The sequence below is a fragment of the Oncorhynchus mykiss genome, chromosome 5 (assembly GCF_057628025.1).
Source record: "Oncorhynchus mykiss isolate SJ-2025 chromosome 5, ASM5762802v1, whole genome shotgun sequence".
Classification (NCBI taxonomy): Eukaryota; Metazoa; Chordata; class Actinopteri; order Salmoniformes; family Salmonidae; genus Oncorhynchus; species Oncorhynchus mykiss.
The window spans coordinates 62,603,874-62,631,442 of NC_143026.1; the positions used below are offsets into that span (position 1 = coordinate 62,603,874).

General features: G+C 43.1%; 1 protein-coding gene across 7 annotated transcripts; it reads right to left on the reverse strand.

Annotated features, from left to right (window-relative positions):
• Positions 1 to 1,102: 1,102 nt before the first annotated feature.
• Positions 1,103 to 27,569, reverse strand: tjp3 (tight junction protein 3). Of its 7 annotated transcripts, XM_090235471.1 has the most exons (30): positions 20,442 to 20,871; positions 19,928 to 20,022; positions 16,509 to 16,565; positions 15,937 to 16,061; positions 15,648 to 15,750; positions 15,182 to 15,470; positions 14,925 to 15,028; positions 14,530 to 14,719; positions 14,198 to 14,279; positions 12,317 to 12,417; positions 12,124 to 12,205; positions 11,930 to 12,039; positions 11,618 to 11,815; positions 11,404 to 11,488; positions 10,244 to 10,329; positions 8,340 to 8,442; positions 7,825 to 7,913; positions 7,654 to 7,726; positions 7,375 to 7,442; positions 7,212 to 7,272; positions 6,864 to 7,020; positions 6,497 to 6,605; positions 6,107 to 6,326; positions 5,592 to 5,797; positions 5,321 to 5,496; positions 4,694 to 4,904; positions 3,224 to 3,324; positions 2,582 to 3,121; positions 2,388 to 2,437; positions 1,103 to 2,182 (listed from the first exon to the last, which is right to left on the reverse strand). In XM_090235471.1, exons 3-30 carry the CDS (start codon positions 16,554 to 16,556, stop codon positions 2,068 to 2,070), a joined length of 3,882 nt encoding a protein of 1,293 aa, XP_090091597.1. In that variant the 5' UTR covers positions 16,557 to 16,565; positions 19,928 to 20,022; positions 20,442 to 20,871; the 3' UTR covers positions 1,103 to 2,067. The 7 variants fall into 7 exon arrangements, with proteins under 7 accessions (XP_090091597.1, XP_021459380.3, XP_021459378.3 ...); XM_021603705.3 differs by lacking the exons at positions 19,928 to 20,022; positions 20,442 to 20,871 and adding an exon at positions 27,368 to 27,569; XM_021603703.3 differs by lacking the exon at positions 19,928 to 20,022 and having other exon boundaries at positions 20,442 to 20,876.

A 27,569-nucleotide genomic window follows, 5' to 3' on the forward strand; every position in this document is an offset into this window, starting at 1 on the left:
CAAGCTGCACTGCTTCTTAACACAGTACGCCTCCAACCCAGAAGCCAGCCGCACCAATGTGTCAGAGGAAACACCGTGCACCTGGCCACCTTGGCTAGCACGCACTACGCCCGGCCCGCCACAGGAGTCGCTGGTGCTCGATGAGACAAGGATATCCCTTCCGGCCAAACCCTCCCTAACCCGGACAACGCAAGGCCAATTGTGCGTTGCTCCACGGTCCTCCCGGTCGCGGCCAGCTTCGACAGAGCCTGGGCAAGAACCCAGAGTCTCTGGTGGCACAGCTAGCGCTGTGATGCAGTGCCCTAGACCACTGCGCCACCCGGGAGGCAAATATTGGCATTTTCTAACCAAAAAAACTAATGTAATTCAATGTCTCCCAGTTTATCGTCGCAATCCATGCGGTGCATCACAACTAAAATTATCACAATACACATACACACTTTCTTCAGTGGTTTATCTACTTCTGTTTCTGATACCGCACGGCAAAGCAACCCACAACTTGGAAAAATCCAACGAATGCGACACACTGCACATACCGCAACCTAGTCCGGCAGATGAGTTGCGGCGGCGCATATTGCCTCCCATTGAAATGAATGGGTTTCCTCCGCAACGCATATGGTGGCCGCAGTTGGTGTGCATGAGGCTTTAAGGCAACCTGGTTGTGTTCCCCTGCTTAGACGTTGCATTCATCAGCCAATGGTTGCGTGCCACGTCATCGACTGTGCCGTTGGATACCAGATTGCTATAACATATGATGTGGTAAGCTGATAAATAAAATACCTATCCAGGCACTGTAAGATCTGTCAGGCATCAGTAAAGTCTGAGGAGAGGAACGCACCCAATGACCCTCAGCGCCTCGCACTTAAGATTATAGATGGTTCCCCCTCGTTATAATTGGTTTGCGTTAATAAAGAAGTAAACAAGAGGATTTCATTTTTGGGGGTTTAAGAATTTAATGAGCTCAGGCTGCCATGTTGGATCATTCAACCAAGATGTTTGGTAACACAGTGGTGTTAAAATTACAAGAGTGATGGGTGGTGGACGAGGTGAGGATTTTCTACTATGTTCTAGACATGATGAAAAACAATGACAAGAGCAGATATTTTTTCACCAGATCTGTAATATTTAATGAACAAAATGTGTTCTCTTTACAAATGAATCATAATTTAGAAAATGGAGCTTTGATATATTTAGTGTCCTGTGAATGTCCATAACCGTTTTTGAAGCAGTTCTCATGAAAGCTTGAATCCTTAGTTGCTACATAATTGGACTTATAAATGAATGCTGTAGCTATCTATATGCATTGATTCTTGAAGAATAACTTATAAATGCCTAATGAGCTTTAGTTCAACTGTCGTACCCCATCAGAACCCAAAATTTAAGCTTGTCATCACATTTTTGTAAACAAACACTGTGTAGCCTCAAAACAGGGTTAAAACTATAATTCTGATATCATGGATGGTCAGTCCATAGTGCTTGCTTTGAATTTGACAGTTGTTACATTTCTCCAGGCCCATCATCCCTCAGCTTTTTACCAAAACATAGGCAGTGTGACTGCTTTGTTATTGTTTCAATTAAGGATTCCAGCTTTTAGTTCAATTGACATCCTTGACATCAAAGTTGCCCGTGTTGGTAAAATCTCAAAAGTTTTGATCAAAAATAGCATTCTTTAAAAAGTTACATGCAATACAAATAAAATGTTTGCTTTACTGCAAGTACCAAACCCTGCGGTTTTTATTAGAATTTCCATTAAAATTAACTTCCACTCTTGGAATTCGGCATTTAGAAAGGTGTGAGCCCTTGTTTACAGAAGCCATTGCCTGAATTCCCATGTCTAAAGGCAGGTCTGACAGTTGCCCTCCAACCTACCTCTCCAAAAGTTATCCTCAAAGGCTGAAGTTGAGAGCATTTCACATCTCCCATTTAAGAGGCAAAGTCTGTGCTCTGGAACTGTATGGGCTACAACTGTAGTTCTGCAGTTCTGGAACTTTGTGCATTAGAGTTGTAGTTCTGGAATGGTGTGCTCCAGCATTCTTGTTTTGTAGTCCTGGAACTGTGTTTTCTAATCTAAAGTTCTGTAGCTGGACCCCACTCGAAGTCCTCAGTCTCGTCATTGTCATCGGAGCTGTCACTGCCTCGGATCTGAGTGCGTCTCGTCTGGACAGCCTGGTGGTGAGCCAACCTATATGAGGAGATAGAAGAGAAAGACACATCATTTTCTGTCTCGTCAGTCTTACTCAACTTGGACGGAACAATTTGGACTAGAAGTAGTTTCTCACTTTCAAGTTGCTAAGGTTGGTTTATAGACATGGATTTTGATGATTATCCAATTAAACAAACACCGTCACACATATTAATATGATCAGATATAGGCCTACTTCACTTACACAATGAATGATGGGGAAGCTTTCCTCTCCTGAGGTTCTGCCATATGGGTCTGAAAGAGGGAACGTAGTCATGGGTCAAAATCACCGGAGACATAAGTTAACAGAGTACTTGAGCCTTTGGAAGTAAACTAAGAGCTTATGGGAGATCTGTAAGAGTTTAGTGATATGATGGACTGAGATATTCCCATCAGTACCTGTTGGAGTTTCTTCTCTATGACTGACATTGTGACGGATGGGGGGCTCTCTGGCAGCAGCTCGGCTGACGGGGGCTCAGGGACAAAGATTCTGGGGTTAGGGGCTATGAAGTCAGGGTGTTCATCCGAGTGGGTGGTCAGAACAGCCGGGTCAATGGCGCTGAAGTCCGAATCTGAAAAGCTATGATAGGACGGGGTGTCATCAGTGACGACATCGTGAGGAGAGCTGTCAGATGGACGACGGGTCGACCTGGGCTCAGGCACATGCATCAGGGGTGGGACCTCTCCCAGAGGCTCGGGGGATGGATCGGGGCTGTGGTACTCGGCAGCAGGCTCTGAGGAGCGGGCCAGAGCGGTGGGCCTGGATATCCGGGGCTGGTTGCTGGAGTCAAATGGTTCCTCCAGGTCCTCATTGTCAGTGTAGACCTCTCCGTCTGTAAACGCCTCTCCATCCGTGTCCTCTAGGTCACTGGCAGCACTCAGGTAGTCCGAATGAGTCCGGTCCAACGCATCCAGCTCCTCCTCTCCGCCTCCCTCCAACTAAACACACAGACATGTATTTACTTTAGTCTTTATTCTGCCAGGTAATTCATTGAGAGCAAATTCCCAGTTTGACTGTGAGCTGGGATCTGTCTGTCTTACCGTGACTTCTGAGACCCAGACAGGTTTGGCCTGCTGGTGTCTGATCTTGTCTTTCAGAGTCTCATACCACACATTAGAGCTGGGCTGGAGGGCGATACGAGCTGGGAAATATGGGAATGATGGGACATAGTTATGAATAAAACTATAAAACCACTTGACCTTTTTTAACAGATAAACTACTTAAGAGCAAAAACAACATGTACAGTTGAAGTCGGAAGTTTACATACACTTAGGTTGGAGTCATTAAAACTTGTTTTTCAACCACTCCACAAATGTCTTGTTAACAAACTATAGTTTTGGCAAGTCGGTTAGGACATCTACTTTGTGCATGACAAGTACTTTTTCCAGCAATTGTTTACAGACAGATTATTTCACTTAAAATTCACTTTATCACAATTCAAGTAGGTCAGAAGTTTACATACACCAAGTTGACTGTGCTTTTAAATAGCTTGGAAAATTCCAGAAAATGATGTCATGGCTTTAGAAGCTTCTGATAGACTAATTGATATCATTTGAGTCAATTGGAGGTGTACCTGTGGATGCATTTTAAGGCCTACCTTCAAACTCAGTGCCTCTTTGCTTGACATCATGGGAAAAATAAAAATCAATCAGCCAAGACGTCAGAAAAAAAATTGTAGACCTCCACAAGTCTGGTTCATCCTTGGGAGCAATTTCCAAATACCTGAAGGTACCACGTTAATCTCTACAAACAATAGTACGCAAGTATAAACGCCATGGGACCACACAGCCATCGTACCGCTCAGGAAAGAGACGCATTCTGTCTCCTAGAGATGAACGTACTTTGGTGTGAAAAAAGAAAATCAATCCCAGAACAACAGCAAAGGACCTTGTGAAGATGCTGGAGGAAACAGGTACAGAAGTATCTATATCCACAGTAAAACGAGTCCTATATCGACATAACCTGAAAGGCCGCTCAGCAAGGAAGGTGCCACTGCTCCAAAACCACCATAAAAAAAGCCAGACTACGGTTTGCAACTGCACATGGAGAAATGTCCTCTGGTCTGATGAAACAAAAATAGAACTGTTTGGCCATAATGACCATCGTTATGTTTGGAGGAAAAAGGGGGAAGCTTGCAAGCCGAAGAACACCATCTCAAAATTCATCCAACTTATTGTGGGAAGTTTGTGGAAGGCTACCCGAAACATTTGACCCAAGTTAAACAATTTAAAGGCAATGCTACCAAATACTAATTGAGTGTATGTAAACTTCTGACCCACTGGGAATGTGATGAAAGAAATAAAAGCTGAAATAAATCAATCACTCTCTCTACTATTATTCTGACATTTCACATTCTTAAAATAAAGTGTTGATCCTAAGATCAGGGAATGTTTACAAGGATTAAATGTCAGGAATTGTGAAAAACTGAGTTTAAATGTATTTGGCTAAGGTGTATGTAAACCTCCGACTTCAACTGTATGTGTTTTGATAACACAGGTGTGTGTGTTTACCTGCGAACAGATGTCCGCAGTGCCTCCTCATCTTGAGGGCCTGTGCGTAGAGGCGTCTGGAGCTCTTGTTGGAGTTGGGGCACATCCTCTGCCTCATGACCTTGACGTCCTTCCTGCTGTGTGGGTCCAGGAACAGCACCATGGGGTGGTATTGGATGTAGTTCAGACGCTCCACTGCAGTAGGAGTAATGTCCAGCAGAGGGTGCTTGTTCTGGACACAGAGGCGAGAAGAAACATACAATTAGGCATTGTTCTTCAATTGTGAGGTGCATAAATGGAGGAATTCAGATATTACGTAATTGTTTTAGCAATACCCACAGAGTTTTTAATCTACGGTGCGCGACATGGTTCAATGTGCCAATAAACCAGCACAATCTACTTGTTTTCTTTCTCTCGATTTGTCGCCGTCTTGGAGCTAGAGTTAACTTCTAATGCGGATACAAAAAAAGAGTAATGGAGAGTACAGTATAATACGGCAAACTTAGAAAATGAAGCATTTGTGGTAAGTACATGGGAGCCGCCATCTTTATGCATGTCTGCCATTCTGGTCCTGGATTCAAACAAGCATATAGTTGTACATCTGTCTCACACCACAACAGGTCACATCATCCCAGTTTGTTTCATCACCTTCTCTGCAATCCTTCGGACTGTGTCCAGCTTGATGACCGTAGAAGCGCTGTCTGCTCCACTACTACGAGGAACCATCTCTGCCACCTCATATTCATCAGGCATCTCTCTGGCCAGCTTCTCCATGGCCACATCATTCAGAGGACCCAAGATGACGATTGGCCGTTTGAAATTAGCTGGAGATAAACATGGGTCCACGTACATGTGTTGATTCACAATACAAAATGTTTAAAAGTGTTTGACTATTATGTGAACTATTATGTAATATAACCTTCTCTGAGCAGAACTCTCTCGTACGCTGGGAATTTGCCCTGGATAGTGAGTTGGAGCAGGTCGTCGCGGGTCCGGCGGACGTTCTTCTTGGCCCCTCTAAGCCCCCGTAGTTTCCAGAACTCTGCCCTGGGCCCTGAGACCTGGCGATCCCCTCCTCCTCCACTGGCCCTCTGAGCCTGCTCCATACTGGCCAGTGTCTCAGCCCTGGGTGAGAGACAGAATGATTGTAGAATTACTGCTACCCTAATGACAGTATGAGGCTGCGTTTACATAGGCAGCTCAATTCTGATCTTTTCTTTCTTTTGACCAATCAGATCACTCGTTTGCCAATAATTGGGTAAAATATAAGAATTGGGCTGACTGTGTAAATGCAGCATAAGTATACAAATTGGAAATACGTTGCCATCAGATGTCATCCTTTGTAACCTAATATATCTTTTAACGTTTATCTTTTAACATCCAAATCCAACCAATCATATAATCAATAACTCACTCATTCTAGTCTCAACTCACCCGGCCTGGTTGGGGATGGTGCCCTTGTCCAGCTCGTGCAGGTCGTTGCCCATGCGTATAGCCAGCCACTTCCCCAGCTTGCCCCTGTGCATGGTGTCCACCACCCTGAACACCTCTCCCCTGGTGAAGGCTAGGCTGTTGTGGCCCTCTGCCTCGTTGTCAAAGTGGGTCCGGATATAGAACGAGTCTCCCAAGTTGGACTTCAGTATCTTCTTGTATACTGACAAGAGATGAAGAATCATTTAGGAATCATTTAATAATTTGTATGTACCTTATTTGTTACTGGGTGGAGTTATTACATAGTAATTATCACACGGGCAAGTCCTCTGAAATCAACCACAAATCTTCCCCCCCTGCACCTACTTCTGCCTTTAAGGACGTTATACTCACTGTCCATCTTGTTCTGAGTACGGATGTCCACCGGCTCCCCTCTCTTTATGTTGATCAGGAACATAGCAGCTTCCTCACGGTTGAAATGACCAAAGTCCACCCCATTTACCTAGAACAAGACCATAGCCCATAAGTGGGTGAGAGATGTGTTGCATATACTTGTACTGTAGATAGTGACCACTGAAGTGCTGATTTACACTAACACTTGTCCCAGAGAGCTAGTGTGCACAGGCTTTTGCTTCAGCACGGCATAGAAAAAAACTGAATTAACTAATATAGATCTTAATCGAATCAGATGTGTTAGTGCTGGGCAGGAACAAAAGCCTGCACACCATGTACCGGTGGTGACCGCAACAGTGAGTCTCACCTGCATGATCTGGTCCCCCTCCTTCATGCCTTGCTCATGGGCAGGACTGTTGGGCTGAACCCCCCCAACAAAGATGCCCACGTCATTACCCCCCACCAGCCTCAGGCCTACGCTGCCCTCCTTCACAAACGACACTGTGTTCAGATCAGAGCTGTATCTGAGAGAAGATAGTACAGATCAAAAGGAGTATTTATTAAAAGGAGCATTGTCCAGTCATATTCAATAGACTATAGAAAACCGAACAAATAAATCACTTATGGTGGTCTGCATTGTGAATGGGTTGTACATGTTTTATATTTGACATTTCTTCTAAGGCTATACTGTATGGGTATAAATAAATCAACTTACCCCAAGTTAGGTGTGGGGATGGAGTCTGGGGGTAAGGAGTAGATGGGTTCCTCGGTCTTGGCTGAAATGGAAATAACAGTTAAGACCTTCCTTCCATCCACAGAGTTACTAATACGTTATAAAGAGGACATTGGAGAGCTGATACAAGAGAGTTGGTACTTACAGTAGGCTGGAGGGTTGCTCTTCACTGATATCCCATAGCGGACAGTTCCATTGGCTCTGCGTGGAACACTACAAGAGAAGAGATACCATTCACTGACATTTCCACAATAAGTGAGTTAGAGGTCAGAGAAGGTGGAAGTGTAGACACACACTTGTGATCAGATTGACATGACTTGTCACAGAGGATGTTTCTTGGAGGTGTGCATTCCTTTTGTTTGTGGTGGTTTATTAAACTGTCCGTTCTTTACCTGGTTGTCTACAGTGGTTTCTAGTGTTTTACCTGTGGTTGCTCTCCACATCGGTACTCCCAGACCTCCGAGGGGGTGAAGGTGCACGGTCTGACTCAGAGGAATCTGAAGAGAGCAAAAACACAGAGGATGAGGACACAGACTTCCAACAACAAGTTCCATCTTACTAGACAGTGCCCATCTTTCATAGGAGGGACACTGACCTGAGACTGGTCTGGAGGGGGTCATGCCTCGTTGAGGGGGGTCCTGTCTCACTACTGGAGCTGGAGAAGACTGCATCTCAGGCAGAGCTCTGGGAGAGAGAGAGGAGAGCACAATCATACTCAATACAATGCCCTTATCGTGTCAACTACTATAGAAATCCTGTAGTTAAATACTAGCTAATTGGACTGAAAGGGGTTATCAAGAGTGTGACATTGACCGATTTCAAACAGTGTGTGCTCTTAGCATGCAGAACTATGCATGTTAAATGTGTCAATGTTGATTCAGTTCCTTGTCCAAATAGACCAACCAGTCTAGCATCCTGGATTTATCCACCGAACATATGATGTTCTGAAGCAGTCAGCTATTGAAACAGTTTTTAATCAACATGTATGTGTACCAACGTCTTTAACTTGCCATTTTGCCCTCAACTAAGTTTGCGCATCGCAGTATTATCTTGGCCAGTTTCATCACATTCTCCTGTTAACGGGGTGGTGTGTTCGTCTGTCAGCATTACCTGTAACTGTCCTTGGATCCCTGGGAACTGGAGCCTCCACTGTCTGCAAATTCCCGTCGAGGTACGGTTGCATAACTTGCCTCCGACTCTGATCCTGAGCGCCCTGTGGACATGGCAAGACACACACACATACAGTACCAATCAAAAGTTTGGACACACCTACTCATTCAAGGGTTTTTCTTTATTTTTACTATTTTCTACATTGTAGAATAATAGTGAAGACATCAAAACTATGAAATAACACAAATAGAATCAAAGTAGCCACCCGTTGCCTTGATGACAGCTTTGCACACTCTTGGTATTCTCTTAACCAGCTTCATGAGGTAGTCACCTGGAATGCATTTCAATTAACAGGTGTGCCATGTTAAAAGTTAATTTGTGGAATTTCTTTCATTCTTAATGCGTTTGAGCCAATCAGTTGTGTTGTGACAAGACAGGGGTGGTATACAGAAGATAGCCCTATATGGTAAAATATCAAGTCCATATTATGACAAGAACAGCTCAAATAAGCAAAGAGAAACAGTCCATCATTACTTTAAGACATGGAGGTCAGTCAATACGGAAAATTAAGAACTTTGAAAGTTTCTTCAAGTGCAGTCACAAAAACCATCAAGCGCTATGTGGACCGCCACAGGAAAGGAAGACTCAGAGTTACCTCTGCTGCAGAGGATAAGTTCATTAGAGTTAACTGCACCTCAGATCGCAGCCAAAATAAATGCTTCAGAGTTCAAGTAACAAACATCTCAACATCAACTATTCAGAGAACACTGCATGAAATCAGGCCTTCATGGTCAAATAGCTGCAAAGAACCCACTATTAAAAGGACACCAATAATAAGAAGAGACTTGCTTGGGCCAAGAAACACAAGACATGGACATCGGACCGGTGGTAATCTGTCCTTTGGTCTGATGAGTCCAAATTTGACATTTTTGGTTGCAACCGCCGTGTCTATGTGAGACGCAGAGTAGGTGAACGGATGATCTCTGCATGTATGGTTCCCACCGTGAAGCATGGAGGAGGTGGTGTGATGGTGCTTTGCTGGTGACACTGTCTGTGATTTATTTAGAATTCAAGGCACACTTAACCAGCATGGTTATCACAGCATTCTGCAGCGATACGCAATCCAATCTGGTTTGCACTTAGTGGGACTATCATTTGTTTTTCAACAAAACAATGACCCAAAACACACCTCTAGGCTGTGTAAGGACTATTTGACGAAGGGGAAGAGTGATGGAGTGCTGCATCAGATGACCTGGCCTCTACAATCACCCAACCTTTTATTTAACTAGGCAAGTCAGTTAAGAACAAATTCTTATTTACAATGACGGCCTGCCCTGACCAAACCCTAACCCGATGCTGGGCTGATTGTGCGCCGCCCTATGGGATTCCCAATCACGGCCGGTTGTGATAAAGTCTGGAATCGAACCAGGGTCTGTAGTAATGCCTCTAGCACTAAAATGCAGTGCCGTAGACTGCTGCGCCACTTGAGATGGTTTGGGATGAGTTGGACCGCAGAGTGAAGGAAAATCAGCCAACAAGGGCTCAGCATGTGTCTCATTCAAGACTGTTGGTTGAGAGAATGCCAAGAGTGGGAAAAGCTGTCATCAAGGCAAAGGGTGGCTACTTTGAAGAATCTTAAATATAAAATATATTTTGATTTGTTTAACATTTTTTTTTGGTTACTACAGGATTCCATATGTGTAATTTCATAGTTTTGATGTCTTCACTATTATTCTACAATGTAGAAAATAGTAAAAATAAAGTAAAACCCTTGAATAAATAGGAGTCCAAACTTTTGTTTTGTACTGTAGGTAAACAAAAACAAATCATGAACATACCAAACATGAGCAATAATATAGGCTATAAGTTACACGTAAGTAATTGTCAATATGCACACAACGCACCCTTAGCATGTTTGCTCATTGTGACACTGGGGGCCTTCCACTTGGGGGGCTCCACTTGGGGCTCCACAGCTACTAAAGGAGTGGCTCTGGAATAGAAGAGTGAGGGAGGAGGAAGACAATAGAACTCAGAGAAAGGCCAGCATCCCGGAGTCGCCTCTTCACTGTTGACGTTGAGACTGGTGTTTTGTGTGTACTATTTAATGAAGCTGCCAGTTGAGGACTTCTGTTTCTCAAACTAGACACTCGAAAGTACTTGTCCTCTTGCTCAGTTGTGCACCGGGGCTTCCCACTCCTCTATTCTGGTTAGAGCCCGTTTGCGGTGTTCTGTCAAGGGAGTAGTACACAGCGTTGTACGAGATCTTCAGTTTCTTTGCAATTTCTCGCATGGAATAGCCTTAATTTCTAAGAACAAGAAAAGACTGACGAGTTTCAGAAGAAAGTTATTTGTTTCTGGCCATTTTGAGCCTGTAATCAAACCCACAAATGCTGACGCTCCAGATACTCAACTAGTCTAAAAAAGGCCAGTTTTATTGCTTCTTTAAATCAGCACAACAGTTTTCAGCTGTGCTAACATAATTGCAAAAGGGTTTTCTAATGATCAATTAGCCTTATAAACTTGGATTAGCTAACACAACATACCATTGGAACACAGGAGTGATGGTTGCTGATAATGGGCCTCTGTACGCCTATGTAGATATTCCTTTTTTTTTTCAATTTAAATTAAATTCAAAATAAAACAATAGTCATTTACAACATTAACAATGTCTACACTGTTTTTCTGATCAATTTGATGTTATTTTAATGGACCAAAAATGAGCTTCTCTTTCAAAAACAAGGACATTTCTAAGTGACCCCAAACTTTTGAACGGTAGTGTACACATTACCTCAATTACCTCGACTAACTGGTGCCCCCGCACATTGACTCTGTACCGGTACCCCCTGTATATAGCCTCGCTACTGTTATTTTACTGCCGCTCTTTAACTATGTTAGTTTTATATTTTTTACGTAACACTTATTTTTCTTAAAACTGAGTTGTTGGTTAAGGGCTTGTAAGTAAGCATTTCACGGTAAGGTCTACTACACCTGTTGTATTCGGCGCATGTGACAAATCAAATTTGATTTGAGTTAGCACAAGTTAGGTGTTAGGCCTCATCTGTACCTGTATCTGCTCCGGGTGTCCTGCCTGTGGGTGGTGCCCTGTCTCTGGGGGGGCCCGGAGCTGCTGTCCGACTCAGTCTCAGAGTCTGGGGAGAGAGCAAGGGTAATGCTCCAATTATGTGGCCCTTTCTACTTCCTTTGAATGTACTTATAATGTTATGTCAAGGTATTCCTGTTGTGGAAGTTGAGGCAATTGTTGAGGTATTGTTACTGACCTGGAGGTGGGGCTTTGACAGGAGAGGAGACCCGTCGGGGGGGATCCTGACGAATGGAGATGGGGGAGGCGCTCAGTGTCCCAGGGTGGGGCAGGTCAGGGAGCACTCTGTATCTGGAGTGGTCCTCTGTGACTCTGGAACTCTCTCCTCTTCTAGGGGGTGGCGAGGCACTGCGGTCCGAGTCCGACTCTGACACCACTGCACAGAGAGAGAAACAGGGGAGGAGAGAGAACATGTTATTATCATTATGATCCACTCATCGAGAATGTGCCATTTGATGAGATTTCCCTATTGCCTATGTTGTGCGTTTACCTTTACGAGTTCGCAAGGCGGAGGAGGGACGGGAAGGACGTGGGGCGGCCCAGTCGAGGACGGCAGGTAAGGCTTTGGGGTTGGGGAGCATGGACACCCCTGAAAGAGTTCTACAGCAAGAAAGAAAAACACCTCAATGAAACACAGATCTCAAAACATTGAAACAACAGTGTCTGGTTTGAGGTTGAACCCACCTGTATTTGTCGGCTATGTCTGGGCTGTCCTTCCTGACAAGAGGGGGTGAGGCACTGCGGTCAGACTCGGACTCTGAGGGGGCTGGAGAAAAACAACACACAGTTCAGGTCAAGCTCGACACGGTACAGATTACACACGAGTGGGATGGGCCAATGTTTATGAAGGAGTTGAGACCCTCGTCTCTGGACTGACCTCGGCGAGAGGGGTAGGCTTTAGCAGCAGGCCGGGACAGTGTCGAACGCACCGGGGACTGGTCACGAGACTTAGCTACTAGAGGAGGTTGCTCAGCTCTTCTACAACAGAACCGAGAGAGAAAGCCTCATCATACGTACAGTTGCAGTCAGAAGTTTACATACACCTTAGCCAAATACATTTAAACTCAGTTTTTCACAATTCCTGACATTTAATCCTAGTAAAAATTCCCTGTATTAGGTCAGTTAGGGTCACCACTTTATTTTAAGAATGTGAAATGTCAGAATAATAGTAGGGCGAATGATTTATTTCAGCTTTTATTTCTTTCATCACATTCCCAGTGGGTCATAAGTTTTCATACACTCAATTAGTATTTGGTCGCATTGCCTTTAAAATTGTTGAACTTGGGTCAAATGTTTTGGGTAGCCTTCCACAAGCTTCCCACAATAAGTTGGGTGAATTTTGGCCCATTCCTCCTGACAGAGGTGGTGTAACTGAGTCAGGTTTGTAGGCCTCCTTGCTCACACACTTTTTCAGTTCTACCCACACATTTTGATTGAGGTCAGGGCTTTGTGATGGCCACTCCAATACCTTGACTTTGTTGTCCTAAAGCCATTTTGCCACAACTTTGGAAGTATGCTTGGGGTCATTGTCCATTTGGAAGACCAATTTGCAACCAAGCTTTAACTTCCTGACTGATGTCTTGAGATGTTGCTTCAATATATCCACATAATTTTCCTGCCTCATGATGCCATCTATTTTGTGAAGTGCACCAGTCCCTCCTGCAGCAAAGCACCCTCACAACATGATGCTGCCACCCCGTGCTTCACAGTTGGGATGGTGTTCTTCGGCTTGCAAGCCTTGCCCTTTTTCCTCCAAACATAACAATGGTCATTATGGCCAAACAGTTCTATTTTTTGTTTCATCAGACCAGAGGACATTTCTCCAAAAAGTATGATCTTTGTCCCCATGTGCAGTTGTAAACCGTAGTCTGGCTTTTTAATGGCGGTTTTGGAGCAGTGGCTTCTTCCTTGCTGAGCGACCTTTCATGTTATGTCAATATAGGACTCGTTTTACTGTGGATATAGATACTTTTGGCCCTGTTTCCTCCAGCATCTTCACAAGATCCTTTGCCTTTTTTCTGGGATTGATTTGCACTTTTCGCATCAAAGTACGTTCATCTCTAGGAGACAGAACGCATCTCCTTCCTGAGCGGTATGACGGCTGCATGGTCCCATGATGTTTATACTTGCGTACTATTGTTTGTACAGATGAACGTGGTACCTTCAGGCGTTTGGAAATTGCTCCCAAGGATTAACCAGACTTGTGGACATCTACAAATGTTTTTTCTGAGGTCTTGGCTGATTTATTTTGATTTTCTCATGATGTCAAGCAAAGAGGCACTGAGTTTGAAGGTAGGCCTTGAAATACATCCACAGATACACCTCCAATTGACTCAAATGATGTCAATTAGCCTATCAGAAGCTTCTAAAGCCATGACATAATTTTCTGGAATTTTCCAAGCTGTTTAAAAGCACAGTCAACTTAGTGTATGTAAACTTCTGGAATTGTGATACAGTGAGTTATAAGTGAAATAATCTGTCTGTAAACAATTGATGGAAAAATTACTTGTGTCATGCACAAAGTAGATGTCTAACCGACTTGCCAAAACCATAGCTTGTTAACAAGAAATTTGTGGAGTGGTTGAAAAACAAGTTTTAATGACTACAACCTAAGTGTATGTAAACTCCCGACTTCAACCGTAGGTAAAAAGGAGACTTGTCACTTAAGGAAATGTTGGATCAAGTGCAGACGTCTCAATACGAAGATACTAGAAGTAGATCAGAATAGTTGAAATAAACATGTTTCAGGTGAGGTTACCTGCGTGTGCGTCGTTCTCTAGTGGCGGAGCGTGACACTCTGTTTCTAGGAGTGGGGATGTCTGTATCCAGGTCTGAAATGTCTGAGGAGATCAGAGGAAAGCCATTAAAACACTGAGGAATCACATACTGGAGCAGCTGAACCAACGTATACTTTGCTTTTCTGGAGCTGCTTCTGACTCTACATTCATATCTCTCATCTACTACTTTCCTCCTTTTCTCCTTCCCCCTCTTGCCACCATCCCCCTTCCAATCCTGAGGTGCTGATGCTACATTCTCTCACTCATACACTACTGTCCCAATTGTCTTTCCCCTTTGCCCTTGCTCCCTCACCCTCCAGTTCAGAGCTGCTGTGGCTACGGCGGTCCTCCTCGCTGTTGGGGGCGCTGTCATCCACCTCGGGGATGCTGACTAGGAACTTGCGGTCGTCTCTCAGGACCATCATGGTCAGCTTCCCCCGGGACTTCTCCACCAGGTGCTTGGTCTCAAGCAGGGACAGGTTCTCTGTTGTCATCCCATTGATCTGGACAGGAAGTAGAAAAACTTCAAAGTTCACAGAATGCGGAAATCGTCCTTTGGCTTCATACCATGACATTGACGAAAACAGACATAATTAAAACAGCAGGAAAATCTGTCATCAAAAGCATTCTGGTTTATGGTCCCAGTATAGAATCATATCTATGTACAAAGCAAAGATGCAATGTTTTGTGATGAAATATCATATAGACCTTGAGAATGAGGTCTCCCTCCTGCAGAGTGCCCTCCTTGGCAGCCAGACCCGTCTCAGTCATGTGTTTGATGAAGATTTGGCTTCCCAACTTCAGTCCATACTCTGGAACAGGAAGAGAAAGGCAACATGAAATCGTTGTAACGGAGGCCTTGAATTCACTTGTCTATACAATCACGCCCGATCTGTGATTACGATTTGAAACCTTTTGCTGCGGCGTGGCCTAATGAACACAACCCAGATGTTATTCATCCTTACCATCTGTGAGTTTCTTCTTCAGCAGGGTGGTTTTGATTGGCTTGTCGAGGAAGTCCTGGTGTGGCAGCCGTTTGTACCCTGACATAAGTGGCAGGGCGTGAGCGGTCCCGTTGCGATCGGAGGTAGTGCTACGAGCGCTGTAGTGGTCAGGGGTGCGGGCCTGGTCGGAGCCATCAGAGTAGCGTCGGATCCTCCGTGGGGGGTCCTGATCCAGCAGGTTGGAGTGGGAGGCGGCACGCGACGGTCTGGTGCTGGCTGGGAGCTGGACCTTACGAGGACGCTTCACTGTCTGAGAGAGAGAGAGAGAGAGAGAGAGAGAGAGAGACCTGTATTACCTATATTTTGTCTGGTAAGTGGACTGAAATTATGTTCTCACAGCAATAAGCTGGGGTTGGAGTTGCTCACAAATCACACGAAGATGGAAGAGCCAACCATGCTTAACAATACAGTAAATAAGGCTACTCACTATGTTGGCTGTTTTGCCACATGACTTAAGGTTCTGGATGGTGAAGGTAGAGTAGACATTGTCCATGGACACTCCATTGACCATGACGATCTGATCTCTGACGCTGTTGGAGAGGAACGAGAGGTAAAACAAGGTAATAGAGCACTCCTATGGATCAAAGACATGCAATTTTAAGTTTGGATGTGTTTGGTTGTGTGTGTAAGTTTACTGTATATACCCTCAAGTAAAACCCTTAGAGGCATGTGCCTGTATGCCTGAAGGGTATAGCTGTAGGGTGTAGGCCACTTACAACAGCCGTCCCATAGCGGGTCCGTTCCGCACCACATCTGAAACCATCACAGCTGTGCCCCCTGAGTCTGGGTTCGGCTTGTCTCTGCCCCCTGATATCGCAAAGCCAAACCCCATCTTGGAATCCTGCCATAGCAAGAGGAGGAGGGTGGGTGATAAGCGAGAAAGAGGGAGAGAGAGAACAAAATGAAAGAAAGAGCAGGTGAGAGAGATGGAGAAAGCAGTGAGAGCGAGTGATGGAAAAAGCAAGAGAAAAAGAGAGGGTGATAAAGAACAAGGGACGTAGGAAAGAGGCAGGGAGAGCACATTCCATCAGCACTGAAGTGTGTCACCTGACCTGTACCAAGAGTTACAGGGAGCAGTAGGGCGTGCCTTTGTTACTCAAACTTTCTGCAGTTAGCCACAGCGGTTGATCGCTTAGAAGTCCATTCCAATTGAAGTGGTTCAGTATTTCTATCGGTACACCTTGAGTATGTCAAAGTACTGTCTGTAACTACATGCTGTTGTGTTTTAGGTCCACATCAAAGTATATCATCAAATGCTGACTGACAAAACAACAAAAGATACACTTACTTTGCTTAGTGTTATAGTATGCTGCTCCCATATCATTAATTCTTCCATCTCTGGTTTCTGAAAAACAACATCAAACCTATTACAACATGTAAAACCAATCGCAAAGCACAGACATTCTCCATTTACCATCAACAAACCATAACATGAATAAACTCCAGCAACTGTATCACAACAGAAGCAGCAGTTGTTTCATGTCCTTACATTGACAGTTGCCAAGCCCCACTGTGTTGTTTGTGAGACTGAGGAGAGGAGTCAAAATGAGCCGACTGCAGCGTGCTCTCACCTGTCTCATTCCATTCCTCTGACAGGTACGGGGGAGGGGCCACAAAGTGAGAGACGCATCTGGCCGCCCTTGCTGTGACATCCGACACCAGGGCATTGTTCAATGGGGTGCAACGTTATAGAACGCTGCAGGTAGAAACTCAATGTATAGAGCTGACTAGAGTTGTTCTCCATGGCTCTCTAGTCATATGGAATAGAGAATTATGTCTGTGCTACACAATGAATTTCTATCTGCAATGTTTTTCGAGCCTCATCCAATTGAACACGCCTCCGGATACAAACAGAGGACATTCATGAACCGACGACAGTGCCACACTAACATACTGAACACATTCCACATCTAATTTCAAAACTAAACAACATTGCAGGTCATATCTCTGATATTATAAACTGGGTGGTTCGAGCCCTGAATGCTGATTGGCTGACAGCCATAGTATATCAGACCTTATACAATGGGTATGACAAAACATGTATTTTTTACTGCTCTAATTATGTTGGTAACCAGTTTATAATAGCAATAAGGCACATCGGGGGGTTTGTGGTATTTGGCCAATATAACACGGCTAAGGGCTTTATCCAGGCACTCCGCGTTGCGTATAAGAACAACCCTTAGCCGTGGCATGTTGGGCATATACCGCACACCCTCGGGCCTTATTGCTTAAGTATCCTACTACTACAGTACTAGTTGCATAAACTGGTACAGCAAGATGGACTACCCTGAAGGACAAGAGAAGTATTGCAGAGATGTGTGAAACCTTGCCCCACACACACACTTTATTCAAATGAATGTATTGGGACAAAGAAAGTTGTAATGTACACTACTGCAGAATACACATTTACAGCATCGGAAATTAAATGTAACCAGAAGACGACTTTTACAAATCAGAAATTCTGTGTATGCTTGACCATCTGTCTGACTCAATAACATACATACTGGAAATATATTGTGCATGTTCCTACTACTCTACATAGGTTCAATTACACGAACAGGCATTGTTGCAATGAGATGAGTGTTAGATGTCTGTGGGCAATTCCACGGTAACGGAATTATGCTGAGACTTATTTTCCAATTTAAAATGTATGCCAAACAAAAATGATTGATTTCAAAGTCTAACAAACCATACAGCACTATGCACAATGACTACTTTGAACAACCTACACAGTAAATCAATTACAAAAACATTTACTGGAAATATTATGCAGATGCAAAGTTAGGTAAAATAATTATGTTAAAATCTCTCTCAGTTTTATTCTGTTACCAAACTTTGTACCTGCATAGTTCTTCCTGTAAATGGGCATTTGTAAAATAGTCTGTGGAAATTGTTAAAAGTAGTCCTTGTGCATAGAGTTTAGCAGTTTGCTAAACTTTTAAAAATCAATCGTTTTTGTTAGGTATCCATTTTAAAGTGAAAAATCTGAGTCTCAGCATAATTCCGTTACCATGGAATTGCCCTTTTGTTAACTGTCCTACAGGGTCAGGACAAACATACAGGTCAGAGAACAGTCAACAAGGTGAGACAGACATGGCCAGGTAGCCACTGAGGAGGACAAGCATCCTCAATAAATCACTAGTATTTTACTAATGGTGGAGTAGCAGGTGGAATACATGCTATAGATGGTATGTTTATGATCAAAAATACTTGGGCTAAGGGTTAACCTAGTATAATTTCTTACAACAGTCTAATTAACGTTAGGCTGAAGGACGATATCAGCAGTCCCACAGCTCTTCAACTATTTGATCATCCCATGATAAGTAAGGACTCCAAATTACGGTGGTTTATCTTTAAAAATGACACTAGAGCAACATAGTTTTAATCATGGGTCAAGTATTTTACTGTAATAGAATTAAATGAATAAATAGGATATAGTTGACATGCATCCTCCGGTGGACACCTTTCATCTGCGGGCCGACTGGGGCCGACTGCCAGTATGCAAATATCATTGACGCTATCATTCTACAGTCTAATCAGTGTCACTATTCCTGAAAACATGTCTGTCTCCATGACTACAACATTAACAAAGAAGGGTAGTGAACAAGCATTCATGAGTGTATTTTGCTTGGGATTCTGACAAATCGACAATCTTGGCTTTGGTTGCTGAAACTCACTTGTGCCCAAAATAATACAAATAGGTTACATTATCAAGAAATCTACACAGAATTGCCCAACGTTCTGCATAATCCTACTTGACAATTACTACGGTATATGTATACTTTAACAGCCGAAAAGGTCACCAGCACAGGAAAACACTTTGTGTAACAGAATTGGCAAGGGCAGCCCCAGTTAATGCCACCCTATAGCCAGTGTGCTGGCCTTGGCCCCAACATGAGGAATAAACCAAGCCTTTCCCTGACCACCAAGTATATTCATCCCCCACCTGGCTATTCCAGGGGAGATGCTCTATGTTAGAAATAACCTTTACCTGCTGACCCTCAGCGGGGGCGAATGCAACCGGATGCCTCCGGTTTTCAGGGGAAAAGGAAAGAGAGCCTGTGATGTCACTTCTGCTTTTGGACGTCACAACACTCCACCTGAACTCCTCCTTCACATTTACTTAATTGGTTGAGCAGTGCAGAAGAGAACCTCCCCCAACAGTTTTTTTTCTCTTCGTCTTGAACAGGAAGAGGCGTTTAATTTACACATGCTACGTTAGGTTCTTACCTACTAGGCTGCATGATACTAAGGGAGGCTAGCCAGCCATAACAAGGCTAACTCTTTCAGACATAGGAAGTAGATAAGCTTGGAGAGTGAAAGTAAAAAGATAACACAGTAAAGCCTACATGACAAGATCAAAAAGGCCACACTTTCTTAAAAAGGAAGCAACAAAATCTTCAGGTACTTTCCTGCCTTTCATAAAAGACCATAAAAGCTGCGTCCTTTTTACTCACCACTTCTTCTCTGAACCTCACTTCCATTCCCCACTGGGAGTTGAGCCTAGCAACACACACACCTGTGGCTTCCTCACATTACCTCTACTCAAAAAACACCCTGGTTTTTATTCCATGTCATAATCCATGTTGGAGGCCAAGAAATTAAAGACCCTGTGCTTCAAATCAAATAAATGTGGATTATCAATAGCTAAGGGTCCTGAGCACTATAGCTTTGTGGGTAAAAACACCTAGCAGAAACAAATCCCACCTGGATCAATGAGAGGCTCCTCCCCTTCCAGCACTTTCTATTGCCCCTTTGTTGCCAGGGATTTAAGGCGGAACCAATTTTGCCAGTGTGAAACTCTATATAGTGCCACGTGGAAAAGATGAAACACCTTAATTAAAAAGGTTCAGATGGAAAATATTACAGTATGTGAGTCACTGTAGTCCAGTCATCAGATAAACAGTTGTATGTGAAACTTAAACAAGACTTGAGAAATAACATACTCATGTAGACACATTATCATATTACTAAGGGGGCGTTACAGCCAGGAAACTCACATTGTTTGATCATAACAGTACATAAGCCTTTAAACACTTCCCTAACCTAATGGTTAGCTTAAATGGTGGTGACACGGACGGTAGACAAGACTGGTAAAACCACCCCAAAATGGATAAACTGATTAAATGTTTACACCACACTATAAAATTAGATTTAGCAATTTCACAGAGGACTTGATTTTCCAGATACAATATAACCCCCTGCAAGAGAGACCACTTACCGATGGTGTCACCGAATAACTGACCAGTTTCAGAGCCTGTTTCAGATTCATGACAAATCAGTAACGTCCTGTTTGGTTTCAACAACAACCGGCTGACAGAATATGACCGAGTCACCTCTGCTCTGTCCAGCTGACACACTGAAGCTGTACTAAGCACATGGTTGTCTGTCCCTGCGAGCTTTACACCTTATCTAAGCAAGCCACCGTCTCTGATACCCCCCAGTCCCCATACTGTCCATACTGTCCAGACACAGAAGAGACAGAGGTGGTCTCCAAATGACACCTAGCCTCTACAGTTTGCAAAAGCTATTTCATAATCATATATCCGATGTTGATGGTATAGGCCTATGCACTGAGAGGAAGGATATTCCCATTCTGGCGTGAGCTCAGTCAGGTACTACTTTCCCATGGAAGCCCAGGTTATGGGACTGGATTAGTCATGCCTGGTACTATGGTTACCAGAGGGTATGAGTACACTGGGCTATTAATAATTAAAAGAGTGTTTACTTCACCAAAGGCCCTAGCAAAGGTCTCTTTATATAGACCACTGTCATTGTGCTTTGTGATGAGGAAGTACAAGGTTTAGATTGCATCTCCACATAATAATGCATGATATTTATTTCTACCCATCTCCCCAATTTGGTTGGGGAAGAGGAGGGAGGGGTTAAATAGAGATTTGTAATTTGAAGGCCTTCAAAGGTAAATTGCAGGACCAAGGGGGCATTCTCTATTGTGCGACTTTGGTAGTAATAAGGAAGTAGGATCAGAACAGCTGCATAGCCTCCCTGTTTTTACTCCGCTTACTTTACCTAACACAGACCCATACTGAATCATGAATTATTAATAGACCTGGGGAAAATAGAGGTAGAGTAAAAAAAAACCCACATAGTATTCCTAGAGGCCTGCAAAAAAGCAAACACCTCTTAAGAATAGGCGCTCCTACAGCAGGTAAACAATCACTCGCACTTCAGTCAGTAGGCCCCAGCTGCACTAGGTTAGCACGCAGGGGCAAATACGTGTCATGTTCCTAGCAGAGCAAATATTGTACTTCTCAAGTTTACATCAACCTAGCAAACCACTGTTGCTCTACTACTGGGAAGCTTGCTTTCAGTGCAAGTGGGGGTTGCTGAGCTATGGCTAATGTTTTACTACATTAGGCATAGTTCCACCACAATGTATAGTCGGAAATCTTCACAGTACACTGCCCAAGCATGCCAACAATCTTCAGGTATTTTGGAATGTAAAAGAAAACACGGATTGAGACCAGAGGTCGACCGATTAATCGGAATGGCCGATTAATTAGGGCCGAGTTCAAGTTTTCATAACAATCGGAAATCGGTATTTTTGGACACTGATTTGTCCGATTTTTAATTTAGTTTTTACACCTTTATTTAACTAGGCAAGTCAGTTAAGAACACATTCCTATTTTCAATGGCCTAGGAACAGTGGGTTAACTGCCTCGTTCAGGGGCAGAACGACAGATTTTCACCTTGTCAGCTCTAGGGATTCAATCTTGCAACCTTACAGTTAACTAGTCCAACACTCTAACCAGCTGATTACATTGCACTCCACGAGGAGACTGCCTGTTACGCGAATGCAGTAAGCCAAGGTACGTTTCTAGCTAGCATTAAACTTATCTTAGAAAAAACAATCAATCAATCATAATCACTAGTTAACTACACATGGTTGATGATATTACTAGTTTATCTAGCGTGACCTGCGTTGCATATAATCAATGCGGTGCGTATCGTTGCTCCAATGTGTACTTAACCATGAACATCAATGCCTTTCTTAAAATCAATACACAAAAGTATATATTTTTAAACCTGCATATTTAGCTAAAAGAAATCCAGGTTAGCAGTCAATATTAAGAGGGTGAAATTGTGTCACTTCTCTTGCGTTCATTGCACGCAGAGTCAGTGTAAATGCAACAGTTTGGGCCGCCTAATTTGCCAGAATTGTATGTAATTATGACAAAACATTGAAGGTTGTGCAAAGTAACAGGAACATAGACTAATGGATGCCACCCCTTAGATAAAATACGGAACGGTTCTGTATTTCACTGAAAGAATAAACGTCTTGTTTTCGAGATGATAGTTTCCAGATTCTACTATATTAATGACCTAAGGCTCGTATTTCTGTGTGTTATTATGTTATAACTAAGTCTATGATTTGATAGAGCAGTCTGACTGAGCGGTGGTAGGCAGCAGCAGGCTTGTAAGCATTCATTCAAACAGCACTTTTGTGCGTTTGCCAGCAGCTGTTTATGACTTCAAGCCTATCAACTCCCGAGATTAGGCTGGTGTAACCGATGTGAATTGGCTAGCTAGGTAGCGGGGTGCGCGCTAATAGCGTTTCAAACGTCACTCGCTCTGAGACTTGGAGTGGTTGTTCCCCTTGCAGAGGGGAACAACCAGAGTTCCCCTTGCAAGGGCCGCGGCTTTTGTGGAGCGATGGGTAACGCGATGCATTCCAGCAAAGCCAGTACATAACACTAAACAATACATTAATTGCACTTTAACGGTGACAAACGGTGCCCACAAACTGTTAGGGCCTACAAATTGTTAGGGCCTGAAAGTATGATGTTGACATGATCAGTCCAATAAAAGTTACTGTATGTGATTTATCGTAATTTTATTTGTGGCCAATGACAATGAGCCTTCTTGGATGGGCACTTCTAATGTAACTCTATGGCAGCACCAAAGGGGCTTGAATTTACGTATTTTCTGCTGGCTTGCCCCACTACCACAGAAAGCACTGAGCTAGGCTAAAACATCGGCATTTTGGAGCTGCCTTACTCAAGAAAACAAAAAAAAGAGACCATGTTTGTATGTGGCTTTATTAACTTACACACACACACACACACACACACACACACACACACACACAGTTGAAGTCGGAAGTTTACATACACCTTAGCCAAATACATTAAAACTCCAGTTCACAATTCCTGACATTTAATCCTAGTAAAAATTCCCTGTATTAGGTCAGTTAGAGCCACCACTTTATTTTAAGAATGTGAAAAGTCAGAATAATAGTAGAGAGAATGATATTTCAGCTTTTATTTCTTTCATCGCATCCCCAGTGGGTCAGAAGTTTACATACACTCAATTAGTATTTGGTAGCATTGCCTTTAAATTGTTTAACTTGGGTCAAAAGTTTTGGGTTGCCTTCCACAAGCTTCCCACAGTAAATTGGGTGAATTTTGGCCCATTCCTCCTGACAGAGCTGGTATAACCGAGTCAGGTTTGTAGGCCTCCTTGCTCACACGCTTTTTCAGTTCTACCCACACATTTTCTATAGGATTGAGGTCAGGGCTTTGTGATGGCCACTCCAACACCTTGACTTTGTTGTCCTAAAGCCATTTTGCCACAAATTTGGAAGTATGCTTGGGGTCATTGTGCATTTGGAAGACCCATTTGCAACCAAGCTTTAACTTCCTGACTTGAGATGTTGCTTCAATATATCCACATAATTTTCCTGCCTCATGATGCCATCTATTTTGTGAAGTGCACCAGTCCCACCTGCAGTAAAGCACCCGCACAACATGATGCTGCCATCCCGTGCTTCACGGTTGGGATGGTGTTCTTCGGCTTGCAAGCTTCCCCCTTTTTCCTCCAAACATAACGATGGTCATTATGGCCAAACAGTTCTATTTTTGTTTCATCAGACCAGAGGACATTTCTACAGAAAATGCGATCTTTGTCCCCATGTGCAGTTGCAAACCGTAGTCTGGCTTTTTTATGGCGGTTTTGGAGCAGTGGATTCTTCCATGCTGAACGGCCTTTCAGGTTATGTCGATATAGGACTCATTTTACTGTGGATATAGATACTTTTGTACCTGTTTCCACCAGCTTCTTCACAAGGTCCTTTGCTGTTGTTCTGGGATTGATTTGCACTTTTCGCACAGAAGTACATCCACAGATACACTTCCAATTGACTCAAACGATGTCAATTAGCCTGTCAGAAGCTTCTAAAGACATGACATCAGTGTATGTATACTTCTGACCCACTGGAATTGTGAGACAGTGAATTATAAGTGAAATAATCTGTCTGTAAACAATTGTTGGAAAAATGACTTGTCATGCAGAAAGTAGATGTTCTAACCGACTTGACAAAACTTTAGTTTGTTAACAAGACATTTTGAGTGGTTGAAAAACAAGTTTTAATGACTCCAATCTAAATGCATGTAAACTTCTGACTTCAGCTGTGTATATATATATTTTACATGGTTTGTAAACTGATATGTGACACGTATTAATGCCAAAATAACATGAAAAAACAGGCAAGCCCAAAAATGTAAAATGGTGGTTTGCAGAGCCAGAAGCCACATTGTGATTACAGTGCACCTACAGTCTCAGTTTAATTATTCAGAAGAGCGATTACGTAGGCTACCACTGACAATTACATTGTTTGCAGAATATATACACTACATGAACAAAAGGTATGTAGACACCTGCTGGTCAAACATCTCATTCAAATATCATGGGAATTAATATGGAGTTGGTCCCCTCATTGCTGCTATAACAGCTTCCACTCTTCTGGGAAGGCTTTCCACATTGCTGCGGGAACTTGCTTCCATTCACCCACAAGAGCATTAGTGAGGTTGGACACGGATGTTGGGCGATTAGGCCTGGCTCGCAGTCGCCGTTCCAATTCATCACAAAGGTGTTCGATGGGGTTGAGGTCAGGGCTCTGTGCAGACCAGTCAAGTTCTTCCACACAGAGCTCGACAAACCATTTCTGTATGGACCTTTCTTCGTGCAAGGGTGCATTGTTATGCTGAAATAGGAAAGGGCCTTCCCCAAACTGCTGCCCCAAAGTTGGAAGCACCCGTGCATTGTCAAGAATGTCATTGTGTGCTGTAGCCTTAAGATTTCCTTTCACTAGAACTAAGTGGCCTGTGTGCGGCTGCTCGGCCCTGGAAACCCATTTCATAAAACTCCCGACGAACAGTTAATGTGCTGACGTTGCTTCCAGAGGCAGTTTGGAACTTGGTAGTGAATGTTGCAACTGAGGACAGACATTTTTTACACTCTACACGTTTCAGCAGTCCCGTTCTGTGAGTTCGTGTGGCCTACCACTTCGCGGCTAAGCCGTTGTTTGTCCTAGACGTTTCCAGCTCCAGCATGGTAGAAATTTGACGAACTGACTTGTTGGAAAGGTGGCATCCTATGATAGTGATACATTGAAAGTCACAGACCTCTTTCTATAAGGCCATTCTATTGCCAATGTTTGTCTATGGAGATTGCATGGCGGTGTGCTCGATTTTATACATCGGTCAGCCACGAGTGTGGCTGAAATAGCCGAATCCACTAATTCGAAGGAGTGTCCACATACTTCTGTATATGTATAGTGTACATTGTACAACCATTCACAACATGCTTTACAACTACAATAGGCCTATAATCTTAGGGAATGTGATTAATTACCATGGGCCTTCAACCTTAGATTAACTGCTTTAAAGAGCTGAGGATTACTGACCACTTACATAGATTAAATTACCAGCGTATGTAAACAAACATTTATTGTTAACTCAATAATATGCTCATTGCTGTTAATGTGTGTGCATCCTGTGACATTAGCTTCAGTTACACCATGACTGGATAGTTTGAATGAGACAATTCCTGAGAAAGTCAATTGGCCAAAAAGCAACCTTGGATTTAGGTGAAACTAGTAGATTAGAGAATAGATTTATGAAGCCAGCTTTGAACGAATCAACAGATAAGAGAAGACACAGGCATTTGGGAATGCAGCGTCGAAACTGTTGTGAAAGTCCTCGGCAGGCAGAAACCTGCATGTGTGGCAGAACCAGTAGGGTAGGGTGAGGAGGCGGGCGAGGGGGAGTGGGACATTCAGCTGACAGCCTGGCCTCCCTCTCTCAAACAGACCAGCTACCTCTCAACCCAGTCACCCCAAAGTAGACAGGACCCCCTGTACCGTTATCATCACTGAGGCTGACCCACTAGAGTTATCAACTGAACAGATTTACACCCCTTTCAGACTGAACACCATTCACTAGTCCAATGAGGCCTTCTAGCAAGCTATTTTCTTAAGCAAGCGTTATGAGAGATATTGTATTGATTACTTTGACAGCCAGAGTCAGCAAATAATCAAAGAATTGTAGAGCAGTTAGACACAATGTCATTGTAATCCCTAATCTGTTTATACAATTTACTCAGTGGGACCTTCTAATAAGTGCTTAACGAAACATAGAATAGTATTGCACTGACATTTCCCTAGCAAAAACTCCCAACAGTACAATTTTCAGGATACAGTTCAGTAATGGTTTGTGGACTAAAATGTTATCATGCTGCTATGAGTGTCATATGTAGTGGTGGAAAAAGTACCCAATTGTCATATTTGAGTAAAAGTGAAGATACCTTAAAATGACTCAAATAAAAGTCACCTTGTAAAATACCACTAGAGTAAAAGTCTTTGGTTTCATATATACTTAACTATCAAAGGTAAATGTAATTGCAAAAATATACTTAAGAATAAAAAGTAAAAATCATTTCACATTCCAAACGCACAATTTTCTTATTTTAATTTATGGATAGCCAGGGGCATACTCCAAGACTCAGACATAATTTACAAAGTATGTGTTTAGTGAGTAAGTCAGATCAGAGGCTTTAGGCATGACCTGGGATATTCTCTTGATAAGTGCGTGCATTTGACTATTTTCCTGTCCTGCAAAGCATTCGAAATGTATGGAGTACTTTATTGTTTTGTTTGGGAATGTAGTGGAGTAAAAGTTGTCAAAAATATAAATAGTAAAGTACAGATACCCCAAAATACGAATTAAGTATGTAGTACTTTAAGTATTTTTACACCACCGGTCATATGACATGTTGACAGAACTCAAATGAAAATGTTAATGGTTGTTGAGATAGAAAAAGTGTTCGAAATGTGTTTTCATTGCCTACCTGTAAAACGTCAAAGCAACTCCAGTAAAGTCCAACTCAAAATAATAGTTCGTGGTTTAGACACTTGCCGCTGTCAGATTTAGCATTAAATGAAATCGTTGAAAAAGCTACCTGAAGAGCATAAAGGGGTTTATCCATTTGGCGGTACAGCGTGCAGGTGAGTATCTTGACGTCATCACGCACGTTGTGACTTTCAGGAAGT

Bases quoted from the DNA above. Each gene is read 5' to 3' on its own strand.
- tjp3 (XM_021603702.3), bottom strand. From the start codon at position 16,887: ATGCCCTGGTGTCGGATGTCACAGCAAGGGCGGCCAGATGCGTCTCTC. The intron at 16,062-16,508 runs GTAAGTGTATCT...TTGCTATGGCAG, and splicing joins ATACTATAACACTAAGCAAA to GATTCCAAGATGGGGTTTGG. The intron at 11,489-11,617 runs GTCAGTAACAAT...CTCTCTCCCCAG, and splicing joins TGTCAAAGCCCCACCTCCAG to ACTCTGAGACTGAGTCGGAC.